At 35.4% G+C, this 22,480-nt stretch overlaps 1 protein-coding gene across 1 annotated transcript; it reads right to left on the reverse strand.

Moving 5' to 3' along the window:
• Positions 1–18,874: 18,874 nt before the first annotated feature.
• On the reverse strand, positions 18,875–22,077 carry LOC113276215 (protein HOTHEAD-like). The gene is made up of 6 exons (XM_026525796.1): positions 21,539–22,077; positions 20,499–21,140; positions 19,942–20,369; positions 19,572–19,861; positions 19,213–19,488; positions 18,875–19,121 (listed from the first exon to the last, which is right to left on the reverse strand). The coding sequence occupies exons 1-6, from the start codon at positions 21,633–21,635 to the stop codon at positions 19,013–19,015; spliced, it is 1,842 nt and encodes a 613-aa protein (XP_026381581.1). The 5' UTR covers positions 21,636–22,077; the 3' UTR covers positions 18,875–19,012.
• Between the last annotated feature and the right edge of the window lie 403 nt (positions 22,078–22,480).

The raw sequence follows: 22,480 nt of genomic DNA on the forward strand, positions 1-22,480 counted from the left end.
TTATGCTTATTCAGATGCTGATTGGGCAGGATGTGTAGAAGACAGAAAAAGTACATCATGGGGTTTCTACTATGTAGGACTGAATCTTGTGGCTTGGCATAGCAAGAAACAAAATTCGCAATCCCTGTCCACATGTGGAGCAGAATATATTGTTGCTGGCTCATGTTGTACTCAACTTCTCTGGATGAAACAAATGTTGGCTGATTATGGAATTAATACTAGAATAATGAAGATCTTTTGTGATGACTCTAGCGTGATTCGAATCACTGAGAATCCAGTTGATCACTAAAAAACAAAGCACATTGATATAAGGTACCATTTTATTCGATATCTCTATGAAAATGGTATCATAAACATGGAATTTGTGCCTTACGAAAAACAATTGGATGATATTCATACCAAACCATTATACACTGCTACATTTCAACACTTACGGCAGTCTATTGGTGTTGTTTTGGTTCATTAGTCGTTCCTAAAACTATTGCCCCTGTGCTTATCCCGATCTTTTGGGAAATTGAGTTTGGAACTCCAGTAAGTGTTTACTTCAATTCTGCATTTGTTTCCGTAGGTTGATTTTCTGTCAAGTGTCTTAGTGTAATAGTTTAAAGAAATCCTTCTTTTGTTGTGAAATTAAGGTCGCTCTTGTTGTTCTTTCGGGAATGACATTTTATGGGGGAGAGTTCTTAATTGAACTTGTGCTTAATTGCCAAATCTTTGTGGGGAGTGCGGATGTGGAATATTATATGGGTTACCTTGTATCTTTATAAACTCCTTGATGAAAGCATTTAGCTTCGGCTTTATGATTGCATCTAAAAAGTTGATATGTGCTTTCTTTTGGTCATGAAATGTCTCTATGGGAATTTCATTAGGATCCCACTAGTTTTCGTACCTTTGCCAATTTTTTTGACAAAAAGGGGGAGAATTAATGTGTAGTTCACACTATAAATACATATGGTTTTCAGATCATTATGTAAGGGGGAGTAATTTCCTTGTGAGATGGAGTATTGACTAAGGGGGAGTGATATATTACCATAGTATTGTTGTCCAAGTTGTGATACAATTGAACTTTGATGTTGTGTGATAATACTATGACACTGTGTAACAATGATTGAGAATTCTTATTTTCTCATTGTCTTATTTTCTCATTGTTATAGCTACGGATTTTCAACAACGATGATGCCAAACTTACAACCTTTGGAATCATTGGAGTACTTGGAAGTGACGAAGATTTTGAGTAATGTTGAAGAACCAAGGATATCAGACATGTGGAGGAGAAGCTACATAGTTTATTTGTTTATTTTTTATTCCATACGTATTTGCAGTTGCAGGAAATCCTACACTACACCCCTCATATGATTTCATTGTTGATCAACTCATTTTTTAGGTTTATCTTCTTAATTTTATTGATTCACCTTTGAATTTTCTCTCCCCTATTTACTTGTTTCTTACTCAAAAAAGATCTCTCTCTCCTTTACAACTCGAATGACTATTTATAAAGAAATACACAATGAATGACAACTAATCTGTCCTTTATTTTCAGGTATGGTTTGCGACATTCTCACAACCTTAAAAATGTTAATTTCGCAAGCTCTCTAATTTTCGCAAGACTGTCACATCTTTCTCGTGACTTTAAATGACGTCATTTATTCTATCATTTCTGAAACTGGTCTGCGACGCTATTGTGTTGTACCATTGATAACTTCGCTGAGACATAATTGTTGCGAGATTCTGAACCTACATCTTGCCTCTTCTCATATCTTCTCTGAAAAGTAGAGAATGATGTGAGAAATGCCGCAGCTGCTTATCTTTTCATATTCCACATTTATCACACGTATTCTCTCTTCCATTTATTTCTTGACACATCTTCTGTAATCGCTACTTTTCAACCGCTCACGTCTCTTCGTCTTAATGGTGTTTATTTCTTCGAGTAAAAAATTTTCTTTATATACTCTTCTCCCCCCCCCCTTTCCACTTTTATTTTTACTTTCTGTTCTATTTTTATTCTCTCATCTCTGCAACTCTACTATTCTTCTGCAAATTCTGCTGCTGTAATTTTTTCTTCCTTTAATCCTTTTACTTTCCATACATTCCCATACTCTATATTCAAACATGGATCCAAGTGGTCATATATATGAGAAGAATTTACAAGATGTCCAAAAAGATCTTGCTGGTAAAGGTTTTACACTCTCCACCATTCCTGGTGAGAATACCAAATCAATTCTTTCTGTAAATCTTTTCTCTAATCAAAATTGTGATGATCAATCAATCATAATTTCTCTAGGTCAGATTCTCGCAGGTCTCTCTATTCCTCTTTATAACCCAGATCTTCCTTTATTTTATGAAATTCTCGCTCATCCGGGATTTTCGCGAGCCATCTTCCAACCAAGTGGGGACTGCATCCGTCTGATGCTATATTTCGCTAATCCTGGTGCTGGTAGAGGATCTCTTTACTCCAAAGAACTTAGGGATCCAAAATTCGCAAACCTAGAAATAGTTGCTAAGAAGTATACAGTGGCGAATTTCTTTGAAAACTACGAACTTATCTCCATGAAGAAAGAGAATACTCGCTGGGGTATTCGATTAAGAAGGAAAGATAACATTGATGAAGCCAAAATTCTTATGCAAGATATTGACTGGCATTCTGGTAAAAACACAACTCCTCGCCAATCCAAAGACGATAAATGGTGTGTTTTTATTTTAATGCTAAAGGGACTCTACATTGCTGGATCAAACGTTCTTCCTGCGAATCTCGCTGCACATCAACCTTGGGTTTTCTCTTGGCCCGAGAAGGAGAAAGAGGTATGTTTTTCCCCTTTAACTCATTTTATACTTCTTTATTGATTTTTACTATTCTGTTCGCTAACTCTTGCGACATTCCGCAGATACAAAAACTAAAGGATAGTTATAACAGGACTGGGAAATCTAGTACTCCGTTAGCTCTTCGCTCATACACAGATGAGGTAAGAAATTTTCTATTTTGACTTTAAATAGTACTGTTACTTCCATGCTTCCATTTATTATTTCTATCTGTGTGTGAAGATTATTTCTGAAGTAGAAGAATCTGTTGATGCTGCGAAGATTGATGATAAAGGTAAAGGTGCTCTTCGCAGGGAAAAATCAACTGGTCCTCCTCCAAAGAAAAGAAAAGTTCGTTCTTCTTCTCCTTCAAATGTTCTTCCTAATAAAAATTCCGAAAGTGACAAGGATGATGAGGATAACGATGATCTTGCTGCAACTGAAGATTCTCCACCTGAATCTTCTATGGCTAAGCTTTCTGGCCTCTTTTCTGATTCTCTACAAGGAATGAGAGATAGCCAATTCGCAAATACCTGCAAATATCTCGCTACCCTTTGTGATGTCCCATTACTAGATGGTGATAGCTCTCTTCGTGGAGTTTCTAGATCAGTGACTCCCTACTTCTTGCATTCTCTCAATAGTCTGGTATACTTTTATTTCTTTTACTTCTTCATTGTTATAACTCAAAATATCTTTCTATATTAATATTTTTTATTTCTTTTAGCAGGCTGGAAAAGATTCTTTTGTGGTTGCCTCAGATTTAGAGAGAAGACGCGAAAATCTTGAAAAGAAGAATCTTCAATTTCGCAAAAAGAATGAAGAATTGGAAGATGAAGTTAAAGGTCTTCGCGAGAAGAATAGACAATTAGAAATTGATTCTTCCTCTTATAAGAACAAAATTTCTAGTCTTCAATAAGCTAATAATCAGCTTTACGGTATGTTACTTTTCTCCTTTCTCTTTATTCATTCATCTTGTTATTTTATCTTATTTAAATGATCCTTTTTGCAGACATTTATGGTCTTTCTGATGAAGCTACCCTTCTTCGTTCATTTCCTAATGCCTTGGATAATGATAACCTTCTTGAACGTCTTAACAATTCTTTAAATAGCTTCTCAAATGATAGAATTTCATCTCTTTCTCTAAATGAACTTAGATCGAAATTTTGCCTCTTAGAAATTGATCATAGATCCAGTTTAGGCTTAGCCAACAGATTTAAGCGTCTCCTTATTGATTCCAAAGAGAAAACCAATGAGTTAAGAACCAAGATTAGCGGTCTCATAGATGATAAGGATCGTATCTCTGGTCAAGGTTCCAAGGCTTTGGCGAAATTCCAAGAGTCTCTCCTTGAAGTTCAACTTGAGCGAGATGAAGCTAACCGCAAGAATATTGAACTCTGCGAAAGGGAAAATCAAATTCGTTCTCGTCTTCTCATAAGTAGTGAAGATGAATTTGTCTGGGCTGCAAAAATTTTAGATGATGCTAGAAAAGATTTAGGCGTAAATGTTAGTCTCCAAGTTGAACATACAACCTTGATTAGAGACATGATTTCTGACAGAGAAGGTTGCTAATTTCTCTTCTTTACTAATCTTTTGCTTCTTATGAATTTTCATCAAGTTAATAATTGGTTGTCTTTTGTTCGCAGATTCTGAAAATAAATATCGTGAAAAGATTGGAGAACTTGAAGCTGAAAAGGAGGAACTCGCAAAGAATCTTTCTTCTCGCAACGACAAGTATTCTAGATTGAAGAATGACGCTATGCATTTTCGCAATCAAACCATCCAGATGGTTTGTGATGATCATAATATCCCACATTCTGATTATCCTTGTCTTTTAGAAGAAATCCCACAGAATACTCCCAGTTTGATTATCTCTGATAGCGAAGCTGACAATGAAGAATCTGATAGTGATGGAAGGTCTGATGGTGATGAAGATTCTGTCGAAGATGAAGAAGGAAACAAGTCTGATGAAGATAATGAAGGATTAACCAAGAAATAGTCTTTACTTCTTTCTCTGACTCTTTGTAATACTTGTATATTTATTCCTTCTTTCTATATATTTGTGTTTCTTCCATTTTAACCTGCGTAAATGAAAACAATTCTTCTTTGCAATACAGTTAATCAATACAATCATTAATTCTTGAATTTTTGAGTAAATCTCTCATATGGATATAAATAACATTTTCTAATTTCATACATTCCCATACTTGCCGCTGTTATTTGAACCCAAATGAGAGATTTCATACAAAATTTCTTATTGCATAATTTCACAATCTTTTGCGAAGTGAATTTTGTTTCTTTTCAAGATCTCATTCCTGTGTGGTCTTATTTTGCATTCCTAATTAAAGGTCTTATTATGCCACCTCTTTTCATTGCGATAAAATCGCAGGACGTCCTTGCATTTTCATGCAAAAACCCATTGATATTGCCTTAACTTTTTCTTTTGTATTATGGCCTCTTAAGGAATGTTGCGACAATATGACAAGCCTAAATATTCTTGCGAAAATAAAGCCCCATGACATTGTCGTCTTGCGTCGAAATCGCAGGACGTCTTCGCACTTTCATGCGAAAAACCATTGATCTCGTCTTATCTTTTTCTTTTGTATTATTGCCTCTTCAGGATTGCTGCACAAATATGACAAGCCTTAATATCCTTGCGTATAAAAAGCCTTATGACATTTGCGTCTTAAGACACTTATCAGCTCCGTAATGGAGGGTGTCGCCCTTATCTCCCCCTGGTTGCCCCTTCAAGGAGGCGTACTTCTACCGTACAAGGTTATCTCCTCCCATCTAGTCTTAACAACAACCAGTTGTTTTCACAACCTCTTATCCCCTTTACCTATAGGGTTTATGGTTACGAGACTGCAGCCTAAGTGGGGTTTTCTTAAGGCCGAGTGCAGTATGAGCCAAGACTTGTCAAGAATGGCAAGGACGCTTCAAACGCCCCCGACACTCTTGACTCAACCGTGTACCTCGGCGCCTTGATCATATTCCGCACTCCTTGGGAGAGTCCTTATTACCTTAGTCGCCCAACCTAAGTCATAGGCTTAAGTTGAGAATCCAAGGTGCCTTTCCCGGATGGGCTTCATTGACCCCAAATCTCCATGACTCAGGTTCCGGTGGCGGTGTATCCTTTTCCTGAATCATGCAATAGGTACCCCCTTATATGACGTACTTTAGGTCTTACATTTGCCTCTTGAGAAATTGTATTCGCGAACTAGGGTGTACGCCATAAAGGTTCACATCTTTCTCTTTTGTCATTCTTCTCTGATTATTTTCTGTAAAATTCATTATCTCTGCGAGTGTCTCACAAGTCATTATATTGTATCTGAACTTCGCAATCTCAATTTTGTTGTTCAATCAAATGTATTTTTGAGAATTTTACTTATTTCGAGATTATCACAACAACTTAATCATTCATACATTTCTTGTTTTTATTACCTTTGCCATCCTCTGCTTCTTTATTATTTTCTGCTATTGCTTCCTTGGTAGTGGTATGTTCATCCTTTTTATTCTGAGCTAGCATTAATTTCGCAATATCTCTTCTCCCTTCTTTTCGATTGTATCCACCATCAACCTCTCACTTCTTTGATTTTGTGTCGCCAGTTTTCCTTCTTGTTTGCTCTTCCTTCGCAAGATTCTATCTCAGTTTCGTAACATCTCTTTCCTTCAACCCAATCCCCCTTTATGATTCCTACACCATTGGGGTGAGGGAATTTGATGCATTGGTGGAAAGTTGAAGCTACACCTAGAATCCCATGTAGCCAAGGTCAACCAATTAATGCATTGTAGGGTGATTCTATGTCAACGACACAGAATGAGATTTCAGAAGATATTCCCTTCAATAGAATTTGCATAGTAACCTCCCCTTTAGGCTTGTTAGCAGTACCATTAAAACCATAACTCTTATATGTTGATGGTATGAGATCATCATCTCTTCCACCCATGGTTTTATAAGTATGATAAAATAAGATGTTCACAGAGATTCCAGTATCGACTAGAATTCTATTGATTGCCCATGAATCTTCAGCTTCATCATCCTCATCTTCTTTCGGTTTTGGATTAATTTCTAATTTTATTACAAATGGATTGTCATGCACCTCTTCTCCTTCGGGAATTTCTTTTGCGGTAATAGAAATGATTTGTTTCTGTCATTCCTCTAATCGCGAGATTTTCGCAATATTCATAATTTCTCTTCCATTATTATCTCTTGCGAACACTCTACTCAAAACATTATCATGAAAATCTTCAATTGTCTTATATGAATGTACGATAGAGTGATATAATAGATTTTTTGCTTTTGCACCAACTTCTATGAAGAATGCTTCTTTCTTTTTCATCGTATTCACTTTGTGATGTTCTGGCGGTGGTGGTAATGGTTGAGATTGCGGATGCCCTATCAGAAAGTCGTTTATTTTTCCTTGATCTATCATTCTCAAAATAATTCTCTTTACATTTCTGCAATCGTTTGTGGTATGTCCATGAAAATGATGATAAGAACAAAATTCATGACTTTTGTGGTTTGGGGGTGGTTCCGTTCCCATGTTCCATGGTGTTGGTATATTCTCCATCAAAATTATAGCTTCCCATATCTTCTCCACACTTGCATTTAGAGGTGGCATCTTGATTTCTTCCCATATTACCTCGTGACCTCCTTGTCCTCTATTAAAGTTTGGTCTTTGACCTCCATAAGTTTCTTGTGGTTGATCGAGTCTTTGAATCTTGTTATTTCCTCCACGATTGTAGAATTTTCTTTCTCTTTCATACTCTTCTTGATCTCGACTTCCCATAGATACCAACTTCTGTTGATTGTTACCTGTCATCTTTTCTTGTTGTTCTTGCGAAGTATTCGCCACTGTGTTTATTAGCTTGGGTAATAAGCTTGCATTCGCTGTTTGTGAGCTGGTGTTCGCAATTGGATATGATTCCATTTCATTTTGTCTTTCCTCTAAAGCAATGTATTCTTCTTGAAGTTCTCGCAATTCAGTCATTGTAATCGTATTCTTGACTCTGAAAATTTGGACATATAACAAGTTTGTTGCAAACATAGCATTGATGAATGATAATATGAGATATCTATCATCTACACGACCAGCCATTTCGCTACACATAGTTCTCCATCTTTTAGTCAAATGTTTCAAACTTTTTCCAATCCTTTGTTTTAATCCAAAATCTTCTATACCAGGTCGTGAAGAATTATTACTTATATATGCTCCCAAGAATGTGGTCTGCAAATGATTGAAGGAGGTTATTGTATTCTTTGGTAAACCTTCAAACCATTTTAATGCTTCTCCTGTTAAGCTGGATTCGAAATATTTGCACAATACTCGTAGGTATTTCTGTGGGATACATATTTATCTATTACCGTAGACTTTTCTGTGTGATACAAATTTGTTTATTAATGTCTTCGACTTTGGGTCGTAGCAACTCTTAGTTGTGGGTGAGATCAGCTAAGGGAATCATGTGTGTAGTATCCTGCTGGGATCAGAGACGTAAGGAGATCAACTGTACATTGGATCAGTGTGAGATTGATTGGGGTTCAACTATAGTCCACACTGAAGTTAGTTTATAGTAGGATAGTGTCTGTAGCGTCTTAATACAGTGTGTGTTCAATCTGGACTAGGTCCCGGGGTTTTTCTGCATTTGCGGTTTCCTCGTTAACAAAACTTCTGGTGTCTGTGTTATTTGTTTTCCGCATTATATTTTGTTATATAATTGAAATATCACAGGTTGTGCGTTGAATCGATCAATTGGGAAATACAACCTTTGGTTGTTGATTGAAATTGATTGATCCTTGAACATTGGTCTTTGGTACCTTTCAAGTGATTTCTCTTGTATTCAATTAGACTCGCAGATTTCTATTTGCTTGAGTAAGTATTGAATCGGGAAAGTGAGATATAACTCTTTGATATACTTTTAATAAGATTGAGCCAGACTGTCTAGTTGATTCTCTTAATAGTATATTGGAGTTAGTCCATACAGATTGTTAAGCGAAATATTGGATGTGGTTGTTAGACACCCGCTTTTTCTGGTATGACTTGCAATATGCGCTTATGGTTTTGTCTAATATAAATTAAACCACACTTCTCCTTTAACCCCAAGACTCTCGGATCGAGAAGTTAGGTAATTAATACTCTATGTTTTCAAATATGTTTCATTATACATAAGAAAAGAAAATCAGTGTCTAAAATGTTGTTCGGACTATATTTACACTAAATAAAGGAATTGCAAAAAAATATATATACACACACTATTGTTTTCGGTGTGCTTTGATACATAACTTAAACTATGTTTCCTATTGATACCTATAAGAATACATGTATTTATTGAAAATGAGTAATTTAGCTTCATCCTTTTTTTTTTATAAATTATTCATACTTTTTTTTATTGATACCTTCATACTTTTTTCTTTTTTATCAATAATAATAGTAAATTTAAAGGATATTTAAGTAATTTAAAATTATTACAGAGAGGCGGGAGTTACCCTTGGGAAGCACTTAGCTTCATCCCTTATAAAATTATTTTCAATTCATAATTTTTCATGTTTTTAATCTTTTTACGCTTTGTCTTATTCCTAATACAATTATCTATATGTGTTGAAAAATTCATCTTAGAAATACAGCTCTGTCAGGACACACAAAAATCAAATTCCGCCCTTATAATATGGGCATACAGAGTACCATGGAAGAGTATAAAATTTTCACCTAAAAATTGAATGTTGATCATGATTTACAACTAATAAGTACGGGGAGTTTGAAAAGACCTCTATCTCAAATTTCTAGTTTTTTTTTAATTGCATAAAAGAGGTACATTGACCAGGGCACATTGAGATTCCTCGACTTTAAATCGTTCATTCCGAAGGCTATTTTATATAAATATTCTTTTGTTTCTAAAAAGGAGTTACTATTGGCTTTTCCAATTTGACATACTTTTAAAATGATACTTTTAGAAACGAAGGTAATATAAATATCTTTTTATGTAAATTGTGAATTAAGACTTCCCACAAAATGAATAATGAGTGCTCACAGAATTTATTAGCACGACATACTGCGTTTAAGGATTTAACCCTAGAATTTATTCGGCATTATACTCAAGTTGGAAATACGTATTATCCCGGTGCTTTCTAATTTCTCCATGGTTTTTCCATAATGCCCCTTAAACGGATAAGGTGAACGGTTGTTTGTAAATGATGACAACACAACAATCCATGCAGACGCCCACGCTGTAGAAAATAGTGTTTAATTAGTACATAACTGATAGCTTCCGGATGTGATCAATTTCTTAGCATAAATCGGTGTAATTACAGACTCAGACAAGCAGGATTTTCCTTAACATATTTTTTACGCTTAACCATAACCTCCTTTTCTCCTATATAATCATCCCTAGCCAGGAAACTCGTAAAAACATGGAAAAAATATATTCAGCAATAAAATCATCAATTCAGATTACGAAAGAACATCGTCTTCCATCAAAAAATTTATCAGATCAAATTTTCTTTTTAGATCGGCGTTAATCAATTACTCACGTCTAAAGTTTTTTTGTCTATTACTAATCATTCAAGCAAGAAAAGAAAAAAAAATCTAAAGCTAGAGTTGAAAACCCAATAGATATAGGATACATATAATCATAAAAAAAAGGACGAATATCAATGTGCGACCTAGGATTTGATTAGGATGAGTATAAAATCAATTGTTTAGGAATTCTTTTTCCCTAAAGGAAAATTTAGATCCATTTATCATCCTCATTTTTGTGAGTTACTAGCAAATAAATGGGTTTACCTTTCTTCTTTAAAGATAATTAGTTTACGTTCTTCTTCTCGATATTGTATCAACTTGAAAATAAGGTTTTGCTTCCTCTCCTCTGCTAGTACTATTATTAAATGGTATTTCAGATCTAAAATATGGTATGAACAAAAAACAAAGAAACATTTAAGATAAGGAGAAGAAAGTTTAAGAAAAAAAGATGAAAATCCAGTGTCAGAGAGAACCTTTTAGTTTTCAGAATATGAAGTGGGGATGAGAGTACTACTATTTATGTTTCTGGAAGTTTGTTATATAAGCCAATCACCAAGTGGTTCGGTGGTTGGCATGCTCCCTCCCACTGCGGAGGTAGGGGTTCGAACCCTGTAATTGCTGAATTCGACACCAATTTAAGGAGTTTGGATGTAGTCTAGGGACCACTAGTTTATGACATCAAAAAAAAAACTTTATTAATATGCTAGGCTGCCTGGCCCGACCGAATTTTTTTTCCGTACTCGAGAAGTTATATAAAATAACACTCAATGTTTAAAAATATGGACATTATATATATATATATATATATATATATATATATATATATATATATATATAATCAATGTGTAAATTATTATTCATTATATTTGCACAATAAAAAGGCATCGCAGAGAAAATAAATCTTAATATCTTTAATGTTTTTTGCTCCAATATATGTTTCAAATTTTTTGATTGATATTTCTAAGAATACATATATTTATTAAAAATAAGTATCGTCGAAGAATATGAAATTTTCACATAATATTTAAGTTGAAAATACGTGTTATCCTGGTGTTTTCTAATTTCTCCATACTAAAAGGTACGATTTTCTAATAATGCTCCTTATAACGTGAAAGATTGTTTGTTAATCAGGGGCGCTCCCAGTCCATAAGCCATTTTTTTTTAATTTTGTAACTAAATATTTTGTTTATCCAAGGGTATTAGCCGGGCCTTAAGCACAAATTTATCCTTCCTGGTCCGTCCCTGTAGTGTTGTGAGTGATGTCAATACGATAATCTCCGCGGATGCCCTCGTCACAGAAAGTAGTGTTTAGTTAGTAGATAACTGATGACTCAGTAATTCTCATCAACTTCTTTGATAAAATTAGTGTAATTACATACTAAACAAGCACAGTTTTCCTTCACATCTTCTTCATGCTTAACCCTAAGCTCATTTTCTATGATATCAATTATCCCTGACCACAAAACTAGTATAAACATGTCAAAAATATTCAGCAGTAAATCACTTTGGATAACGAAAGAACATCGTTTTCCATCAATTTTTTTATCAGATCACATTTTTTTTTGTAGATCGGCGTTAATGAGTTAGTCATGGCTAAAGCTTTTTTGGCTATTACTAATTTTTCGAGAAAGAAAAAAAAAATCTAAAGCTATGATTGAATACCCTAACAGATATAGGATACATATAATCATAAAAAAGGACGAACATCTATCTGCGACCCAGGGTCTGATTAAGATGAATATAAAATCAATTTTTTAGGAAATTTATTTTCACTAAATGAGAATTTGGATCCATTAGTCGTCCTCATTTTTTTGAATTACTAGTAAATAAATGGGTTTACCTTTCTTCTTTAAAGATAATCAGTTTATCTACTTCTTCTCGATATCGTATCTTCTTCTCGATATACTTCTTATCCCTAGAATGAACTAAAAGTACAATATCGACATTTATATTTGCCCCGCTAAAGGGAGAATTACTAGTAATCCACGCATTTTGAACAAGATTTCAGAAGCAAATAGGATCAAGGGCACCCACTTTTTTATATATATACCTCTGTCACTGATAATCAGTCAAATCTACAATTAACCTCGTTCTAAGGAAATAAGCTTTTGCCTTTAATTTGGAATTTTGCCTTTAATTTGGAATCTTATATGGTTGGAGTTAGAGCTGTCAACGGGTCCGGGTCCTCCCGGGTAATACATGGCCCAGAACCGGACCCGACATATCAGCGTCGGTTCCGGGTCCTAACGGTTCCGGGGCCGGTTCCATAATATGTTGGCCCAGAACCGGACCCGGTAAAGGTCATGGGTAATTACCGGGTCCGGGTACCCATCGGGTAAACAACAAACTTATATGGCTCCTGACTACTGAAAAATTAACATACATACAGAATAGAGTAAACTTGAGCCTAGAATCCTTAGTTTAGGAAAATCAAAGTTACTTTCCTAGCTATAAGTAAGAATCTGCCATTATATATGATAAATACAAAAGTTGGCAGACATTTTTTTAGCCGATAACTACAAGTAACGCCAGCCCTAATGGCTAATATAATCTGTCGTATTGTAACCACAAACGTTGACAGACATATCATTCTATAAAGTGTAGAAGCCCCAAAAGATAAATGCGTTTCCTTCACAAGTACATATACAAAAAAGAAGGATGTAGTTCGCACTTCGCATGTTCTTTGGCTATGCCTATATATACCAAAAAGAAGTTCCAAGTTCCAACCAGTTCACTAAAGATTTCACCATCATATTCCCAATTGTTCCTGCAAGAGAAACAAAAACAGTTAATCATATTCCCAATTTTTCCCAATTCAGAAACCACCTCAAAGTTATTATCACTAAATCACATTCTCTACCAAGTTTAAGGAAATACATTACGTAAAGACAAGCGTATTACAGAAGAATCCAAACAGCACTATATCTGTTATCCAATGTGCAATGAAAACTACTTATGGAATTAAGCTGCAATTTGGGAGCACAACATTCTGGCAAAACTCAACAAGTCCAACAGATTTTTGCGGAGATTGTGGTAAGACATGAGATGAACTTAGTAAATTCTGGTGAACAAGAACAGGTACAACAAAAAGAAATTGCCATCTCTGTGGAATTGAGTTTGATTAATGTATCCTAAAATTATTACCTGGAATGCAAGAGGGATGAATGCAGTTGATAAGATGGATGATATCAAAAATCTAATCAAGAAGCATAGACCAGCAACAGTGGTTATACAAGACACAAAAATGATGAAAGTGACAAATTGGCTCATTGCCATATCTGGGGTAATGAAACAAACAAATGGAGCTATATACCTTCTGAAGGTCTAGCAAGAGGAATGATTACAATATGAAATGATGAATTAATGGAGCGTGTATAAGAAGAAATGTCTGCAAATACTCTTAGCCAAAAATTTGTGAACAAAACGATTGGTTTTGAGTGGACATTAACAAATGTTTATTATATGGATTTAAAGTTTAAACGCAACCGAAATGAACCAACTATAGGCAGTAGCCAAAAATCTATCAAAAGTAATGCAATCAAATTTGTGCATTCCAAGGTTAGCTGGTTATTTTACCTTAAATTGCCTCGATATTCAACTGCTCACAGTGTCTCAACAGAAACACCTGGCCTGTGCTATCTATGAAAGATGACAATATCATTATAGACTTGTAAATGCAGTAAGAAGACTTACAATTCAAAGATCAGAAACTAAGTTCCATTAAGGTAAATATTCAAACATAAGCAAATGATTAAACTTGAACGACCCTCTGTATAATGTCGTGGTGTTACGTAACAGAAGTGTGCCAAATAATTGGACGCATGAGAAAAAGCAAAAGTGTGCCAAATCTAGATGCAAGCCTAAACAACCCATTTACCTTTGCAAACTTCATAAACTAGGCCCAAATGAAATTGTTGTCACTTATCAATTTTTTTCTCAGAAGATGTTTGAGAAATTTTACAGGAAATCGACAAACTGTGAACTACAAGCGATGGTGCATACCTTGTCCCAACATAGGCAATTGTTTTGCAGAAGTCACTGTGGTAATGTTTTGAGGGAATGGAATTTCATCGACGAGCACCGTCTTAGTAGTAGACTCAACGTTGTTAGTGTCACCCACTGAATATTCCCGAAATTCAAAAACAAAAAGAAAAATTAACCAAAGTTACCAAACAGAGTAATTAAAATCATTTGAAGCATAAGTTCAAGAATCATTGTACAAACAAAATACAAATGAAAAATTTAACTAAGTGATTTGCTGATGAAACTTACTAGTTCTTAGAGTGGTATGACTAGCTAGGGAACGGTTGCTTAACAGTAGAAGAAGCTCTAGCTAGAAGAAATGAATGTGGATGGTAAACAAGAAGAGAAGTGACTAAAAATACTTGCTTGTTATAAGTTTTGAGTGTATGCTGGTGTTTTTTGGTGGCAAATTATCGATGTTGTTTGTGTATGTCGCCATCAAATTAGAATTTAGGAGACGTAATACAAATCTAACAGAAACAACTTGGGATCCTCGTAAAAAAAGAAAATGCATGGATTTTCCAATATCAAGACCATATTTCATCATCAAACTATTGGATTAGACAGAAATAGACTTGGAACAAAATTTGGGAAAACCCCAAATTCTATAAGAATCCTAAATTCAGATTGAATACAAAATACTGAAACTCGTCATCACCCGTAGTATTAACTAACAATATCACTCCTTAATACAAAACAGAATTAGATGACATGCTTAGAAATTATTAGGTCAGAGAGAAAATAATGAATTACCTTTACAAATCTGAGGTAGGGTTCTACACTTCTTCTACTATAGTAACGGGAAGCAGCAGCAATAGGCTAGTAATTGCTAGCAGGACATGCCTTGGACTAATGTTAAGTGAAATTTTTTGAGAAAAGAAGTAAAATTAGTTGAACACTTGCAGATTTTGTACTCAGTAGAAAGAGTTGCGGGTTGCGGCCGTAGGAAGAAGAGTAGAAGGCCGGAACTAGATTTGCTTTCTACAAAAATGTAAAGTGTTTATATATGAACTAATTTTCCATATAAATTTACTAAATTACCCCTTTACATAAATACCCGGTTACCCGCGGGTACCCGTCGGGTAGGACCCGTTTGGAACCGTTTATTAACGGGTCTAATCGGATAATTACCCGTCGGGTCCTAATTGGTTAGTGGGTCCAATTTTAAGACCCGGAGCCGGACCCTATTCTCCCGGAACCGGATCCGGATCCGGATAATGGGTTTCCATTGACAGCCCTAGTTGGAGTCGATAATATGTTAATAATTCTGTTTGCGGAAACAATCGTTCTACACAAATGCCGAAAAATAATACAAAAACAATCCCTTACATGGAGTAGGGCCATCTTTCTTGGGATTAGCAAGAATCGTTTTTGGGCTCAAGTGTGTGAGGAATTATGAGGGGATATTTTTTCGTTTTGTTTTTTTAGGGAGTGATGCTACGTTGACCGGAAAAAATCCCGCGAGTCTCACAATTTCAGGGACCCACTCGGAAGTTTTGTATGGGTTGTCCACCCGTGGGTCCCACATGACTATGAGTGGTGAGATTTCTTCCTGGATTTTCCACGTGGTGAACTTCGAATTATTGGTTTATTAATCAGTAGATTCAGTACATTAAGCAGGTTTGGCGGTGGAAGTGAGGTCATCCTATCAAAATATTTAATTCATTTCAGAGATTATTCAGATTCAATAGTGGACCACCACCCGTCGACAAATCTATAAAATCCAAAAGGTAGCCGCAAAATCCTGGGCATAGAAAGAACATGGTGCCAAATGATTGCTAAACAATCAACATCTCCCTATCAACAATCTTTTCACAAATTTTTAATATCGTGGTCCCCTGCCCTGCCTCATGATCATTCTACAGTTTGTGCTGCTGAATTTACTCACGACAAATTTGACGAATCAGTCTAATTAATCATGAACTACTAATACCAGTATATTATTGAAATCTTTCTATGGAAGTCAAAATAATTAGGGTAATATACAAAGAAAACTTTACCCTATTTTTTAAAACATCTAACCATTTTCAGACGTTATACAAGACTTTGTATATATGAAACTTATAAAAACCAGAGAACTTTGTATCCCGACTAGTTTGAGGCTTATCCTTTCTACTAAATGTGAAAATCCTATTGCCTAGGATTGGGGAGATGTTAATTATCAAGGAATCATTGAGTACTTTAGAAAGTTCCAAACATATTAGGATTTTCATTACGTAATAAGCAGTGTTTTAAGACCATAACCCAACCAGCCGTTCCAATAGCTGACCTAGTAGAATAAGGGTTGGGTGACAGTCATTATATACCCATAAACTTTACATAAAACCATGATAAACAGTTGGAAGAGGAGAACCATATAGTTAGACTAGTGAACCAACGCACCCAACTTGGTTTGTAGCTGGTTCACCCAGTTATTTATTTTTTTAAATTTCCCAAAAAAAATAAATAACTTATTGAAGCAATTCAAATTTAGGTGGATTACTTCTTATTCGATAACACAAATACAGTAAAGCGCCCACTAAATAAATACTGTGCTTCATGATTTATATCACTTATTGTATTAGCACTAAAGCTTCCATTGTGTCTATGCTATTTTTTTTGATACATTCAACTGGGATGTGTCTATGATGTTATCTACCATTATTTATTCGGTATTTCCTAAAATTGAAATATTGATTTTATTCACTTATTACAATCGTAAAAGATTTAGATCGGATGTCTTAATGAAAATTAGGGTTTTAAGGTGGCAATTGCGAAGAAGCATTAATTTCAAGATGAAAAATAATAGGAGTTTAAAGAAAGATCAGAAATTGATCGCAGAGAGGTGAGAAAACTCAAAGATATTCATAAATTTCGTTTTTAATCGAAAACATAAAAAGGACTAGTAAATTAATCGGATAGATAAACGGATGGTTGGATAAGTTAGGTTTTAATATAAATAAATATATGACATATGGATCTCGGTTGAACCAGTTAACTGTTTCTAGATTTTTTAGTGGGAATGGAAAAGACTAGTTTCGGGGGAATTGGATTCTTTAGGAATCTGATTCTGGATTTTTTTCCGTCCGTTCAGTTCGGGGTAATTGGGATGATTTCCTCATAATCCAATTACTGGGATTCCAATTACCCGAAGCGAACATGCTGTCAAGTTAAATTAGAAGATATAATAAATGAAGTTCCAAACACTACAATTGGAAATTTGTAGAAGTTAGAGCTCTCTAGTAAGAACACAAATGTCTCAATGAAGAATTTAAAACAAGAAACTATGAAAACAGTTAAAATCTTGTTTAAATCAAAAACTCAAAACCAAGAACAATCAACTTAGTATATAAAATCACAGTTCACATTATACAATTGATTGACGATTATATGTAGAAATTTTAAAAATAGATAGAAACCTATTTCTTGTATGTTTTAGTGGAAAAAGTCTTTTACATATTCAAGAATTAAAATACAATTATTTTAAAAATAGATAGAAACCTATTTCTTGGGTGAATGGAACATCTATGATGTTTTACGTCCTCAATATTTTACTTGGGATCTCCCCTCTTTTGGCCATTTTGTTACGGATAATGGTTTTTTTTACTGGATGCGAAAGGATCATGGCAATATTTTAGCTTTCAGTATTAACAGAAACAATCATGAAACCAGTGGTAATCAATGTAGGTTGATTAATTTGCCTGCCATGGATGTTGTGCGTGAGTATATGATCCATTATCTTGGGGAATCTGAAGGATTGATCTGTTACGCAAGAATCGAGGATACGGAGAGGAGTTTAAGTGTATGGGTGCTTGAGGAAGACTGGTATTTGGTGCACAAGGATATCAAGTTTTTTGACACGTTAACAGAAATGGTGTCTTGGTTGAATGGAAGAGCAATAGCGGTTGATGAATTGGAAGAGAGCATTTTACAAATTCAGGTTATAGGTCTCAGTCCAGTTGACAAAAATGTGGTTGTACTCGCCTACAGGAAGTACATTTGGGCTTACAACACCAAAACCAAGGGATATGAACAGCTACATTATCGTTCTTCCATGGGCAGCTATGTTTATATTTTTCATATGTGTGCATTTGCGTTAAAGCCAAGGCCGACAATACTTCCACCAGTTTCTTGAAGAAACCCTTTGATCTTGGATGTTCAAATATGAAATCGAGGGGGCCACTTACTGAGTTCATAATATTTTCCAGAGATAGCATAACATCCATCAGAACCTATTAATGTTGTGGGAGTATGAAGCCATACAGTATGTTGTGGTTGCCGCTTGGCAATTTGAATTAGGTTTTAGCATCTGCTAGCGCTGGAGTTTCTTCTTCTCATTTGAAAATTTTCACACGCAGGTAAATCTCATACTCAACTTTCCAGTCCAATTCTGATTAACTCGGATGTTTCAGCTGAACGGAACCTATATTTTTCAGTCCAATTAGAGCAGAATTCTATGGTGAATTATCAAAGTACTGATAAACGTAACAGCTGAAACAGATATACTGGGCTAAAGAAATTCATTCAAGCAAGTAGTAATTTTTTTACTTTCTGATTAATGATGGAACACGCAAATGTTGAATTTATTACTTAATTTTAATTAGTACTAATTGATGAAAGTTCACCTAAAAATCATTAATTAGCCAAATAAACCTCTAATTACTTATAAATTAAGATCGACTTCCACTGCTGTTTCTTCCTTCCTATGTTTTTCCTTGAGCCCTGTGTTTAAAGTTCTTCTTGATGCTTTCAGTATCAATTGCAGATCCTTCTGATGTAATCCTATCATCTAGCATCCTGATCCCCATGTACCTACATCAAAAAATAAAAGTTACATCAAATTAGGATCAAGAGCTTAGCTGACATCTAGTTATGGTGAAATTGTAATAATGGTGCTAATTACCTTCCAAGCATCATAACTGTAGCTTGAGGATTTGTACCAGGAGAGTAATTAAATGTCGAACCATCGATAACTCTAAGTGCATCAGCACCAAGAACTTTGTAATCGTGATCAACAACCATACTAACTTGACAACCTCCATGGTAATGCCATATAGTCATCACTGTATCTTTACAGTACTGTTCCAAGGATGTCGACGTGTTGTCGTGTTTTGGGAGCAAATTTACTGGAAACCCAACTGTCATGTTTAGAAGTTGTTGCAAAGTAAGGTATGGGTACCTGCAACAAATTTTTGGTGTAATCAGTTTCAAGTACTGTGGGCAACTAAGAAGAAAAGAAACATTTTTAGAATAGAGTGGTACTTGAATTTGGAGAATGCATTTGATTCGACTACTCTCTCGATGGTTTGAATACCCTGAACACATCTATGGAGGTCTTCTGGATCCTTGAAGTAGTTAAAAGTCACTATGGGGTTGATATAAGGATTTTTGCTTCTGAGTTCAAGATGCCCAGTTGATAAAGGACCCATAATTTTTTCAAGTAGAAACCCTCCTCTAAATGCTCTTGAATCAAGCTCGTTCATTAGTTTCACTGCCTTGGCTATTGCTTCTGGTGTTCTCTGTTTTGGTGGCACAATTGAGATTTGCCCAGTCTTCACAAAATCAAGAAAAAGATCAGTTAGCGCCGCAAAACTTCGACATATTCGAGCCATATAGGGTATAGAAAAGGTACCTGAGGTGAGAACATTCCGAAATTCCTTTGTCGCGGCAGATCATCATTTTCTTGGGGTTTATTATTCTCCATAGCCTGAGAAGCAAAATTCTCACCACTTGCAGCTTCAATGTAACTTCCATATGGAGTAATACCCACAACTTGTATAAGTGAAACCTCAACTGGTTCAGGGGAAGGAATGTAGATGGCATTCATAGGATTGTCAGACATTCCTTGGCCAACAAGTGGTTGATCAACCAGAACTGTAATGTTGAGGGATCTCAAATGAGCAGCCGGTCCAACACCACTCAGCATTAACAGTTGAGGACTTCCCAGTGCACCTGCAGAGATTATGATCTCATTCGACGATGATTTGTTCAAGTAGGCCCTGTGTTTTACGCCAGACGCGTCTGTGAATAACACTCCATGGGCTTCTGGTCTTACTTTTCCTGCATTAACCCAAAGCATGCAATTACTGAATCATGTTCTGAAACTGTTTTACTAGCTCAAAAACTGAGTGGATCGGTTTGAGAATGACTGGGACAGTTCTTGACCGAGCTGGTAAAATTCATACGTACCTTTGGTTCTAAACATGATTTTGTGAACTGTAGCATGTAGTAAAACAGTAAGTCCCTTGGGGTTGGCATATTCAAGTAAATCAGCTGCGGTATGTCGATGGCCATCACGGTCAAAGATTGAGCCTCCAACTTTAGTACCATTCATGTGATCGTAAGTAAATCCATTATTAGGCAAAATACCGGCTTCAAGTAACCCATCTCTAACAGCCGTTTGCCATTCCAACATCGGTGGTTCGAACGCCACTCTCCGTTCAACCCATTGATAAGATTCATTAACAAGTCTTCCATCCCAACCAGCGGTCTTAACATATTCAGTTCCAGCACGCGTATAGAACCCTGCATTTAAACAACTTCCGCCACCTAAAACTCTTGCACGAGCATTAATCACCCCGTCTTCTGATATAAAACGTTGCGAAGGTGAACCCGGAGAAAGGTCTGCTAAAGCACTCCCAAATGAACCTAAATTTGTTATGTTGGAGTTTCCATATGGTACTCCACCCCTTTCTATCAACAAGACTTTGTAGTTTGAAGAGAGAGTAGCAGCTAATGGACACCCCGCAGTTCCTCCACCTACGATGATGTAGTCGTAGTACGATATATTTGGTGCCGTTGTTGCTTCATGAACAAATGAGTAATTTGGAGCTGCAAAAACAAAATTAAAATCTTTTAGGCAATGGTAAATTTAAGGTTTACTAAAGCTATTTTCTTGTACTCACGATCTTTGAGTTGGTACTAAGATGAAAGTAATTTTTACAAGTTCATCATCTTTGTACTTGTATCTTAAAATGATCATTTTAGTGTGTATCTCTAGAAAAATATGAGACCCAATAAAAATGTTTTTATCTTGCACGGTTACACCCTATAAAAACCATATATGTACTATCATAGTACAGAACAAGAATTAAATTTCAGACTGTGTAGACTGTGGAGTCTGAATCATATGATATGATGAAACAAATTGTACCAAAGAATGTATCTATTGTCTGAAACCTGAATGAAATCTAAGAAGAGAATTCAATGGGGGTTTTAATTATTATTACCTTGCTCGGAATAGCAGAATCCATGAAAGCTGAAAAGGACTAAGCCAACAAGATGAATTACACCAAAAATTCTCGAGGTTATCTCTAGATTACCCATATATACTTAAATACTCTTCACGAAAGTTAAAACAAATTAAGAAGAAATTTAGTATAAGAATTTAGAGTGATTGTTTTGTGTTTAGCTTAGAGATAAAAGAAGAGTTTAAATAAACTCTTGGGTAGAAAGCTGATCAAGTAACCAACCAGTAGTGCAAAGAATTCCTAGTGAGACTATCGGAGAAAATGAAGAAGATTAGTATTTCTTTAACATTATCAAGATACATTCATTTAAAGATTCTTCAACTCTCTTTCAAAACTAGTTAAATATATTCAAGTGCAAAACTCATGACTCCCTCTAAATTCTCTCTCCCAAACACCAAAATCTTTCATGGCAAGCCCTACAAAAGACACTGTTCTTCAAACTTGGATTTGATAAAATGTTGAAGTTATTAGCCTTATAGGTCCAATATGGTATGTTCATGGGAAAGAAATTTTTTTTAAAGACGTAACAAAGTGGGAAATAGGATATGTGCAACTCTGCATCCAAATTTGTAGCCTAGATAGTTAATGAGTTAAGCTGTAACCAAGATATTAATTACTCTCCCAACTAATGCATCTACCAGCATGATCTTTACTTTCAACATCGCAACTGTACCTAATTTTTAAACTTGCATGGGTAGAGAGATATTTAGAAATGCATGCAGCACCAACTTTCCTTCTGCAGTACTTTTGCTGCTAGGCGCGTTCAACTTCAAGGTATAGGGTTGGGTTCAAGGTCTGTATTAAACGGATAAACATTTAGTTATCAGCCTAGAATAGACACGAGGATGGCATGAAAAACTTACCTTACAAACTATTGTAACCGCCTAGGCTTAGCTCACAAGGGAAACTCTGGTTTTTGTA

Source organism: Papaver somniferum, chromosome 4 (genome assembly GCF_003573695.1).
Source record: "Papaver somniferum cultivar HN1 chromosome 4, ASM357369v1, whole genome shotgun sequence".
NCBI classification, from domain to species: domain Eukaryota; kingdom Viridiplantae; phylum Streptophyta; class Magnoliopsida; order Ranunculales; family Papaveraceae; genus Papaver; species Papaver somniferum.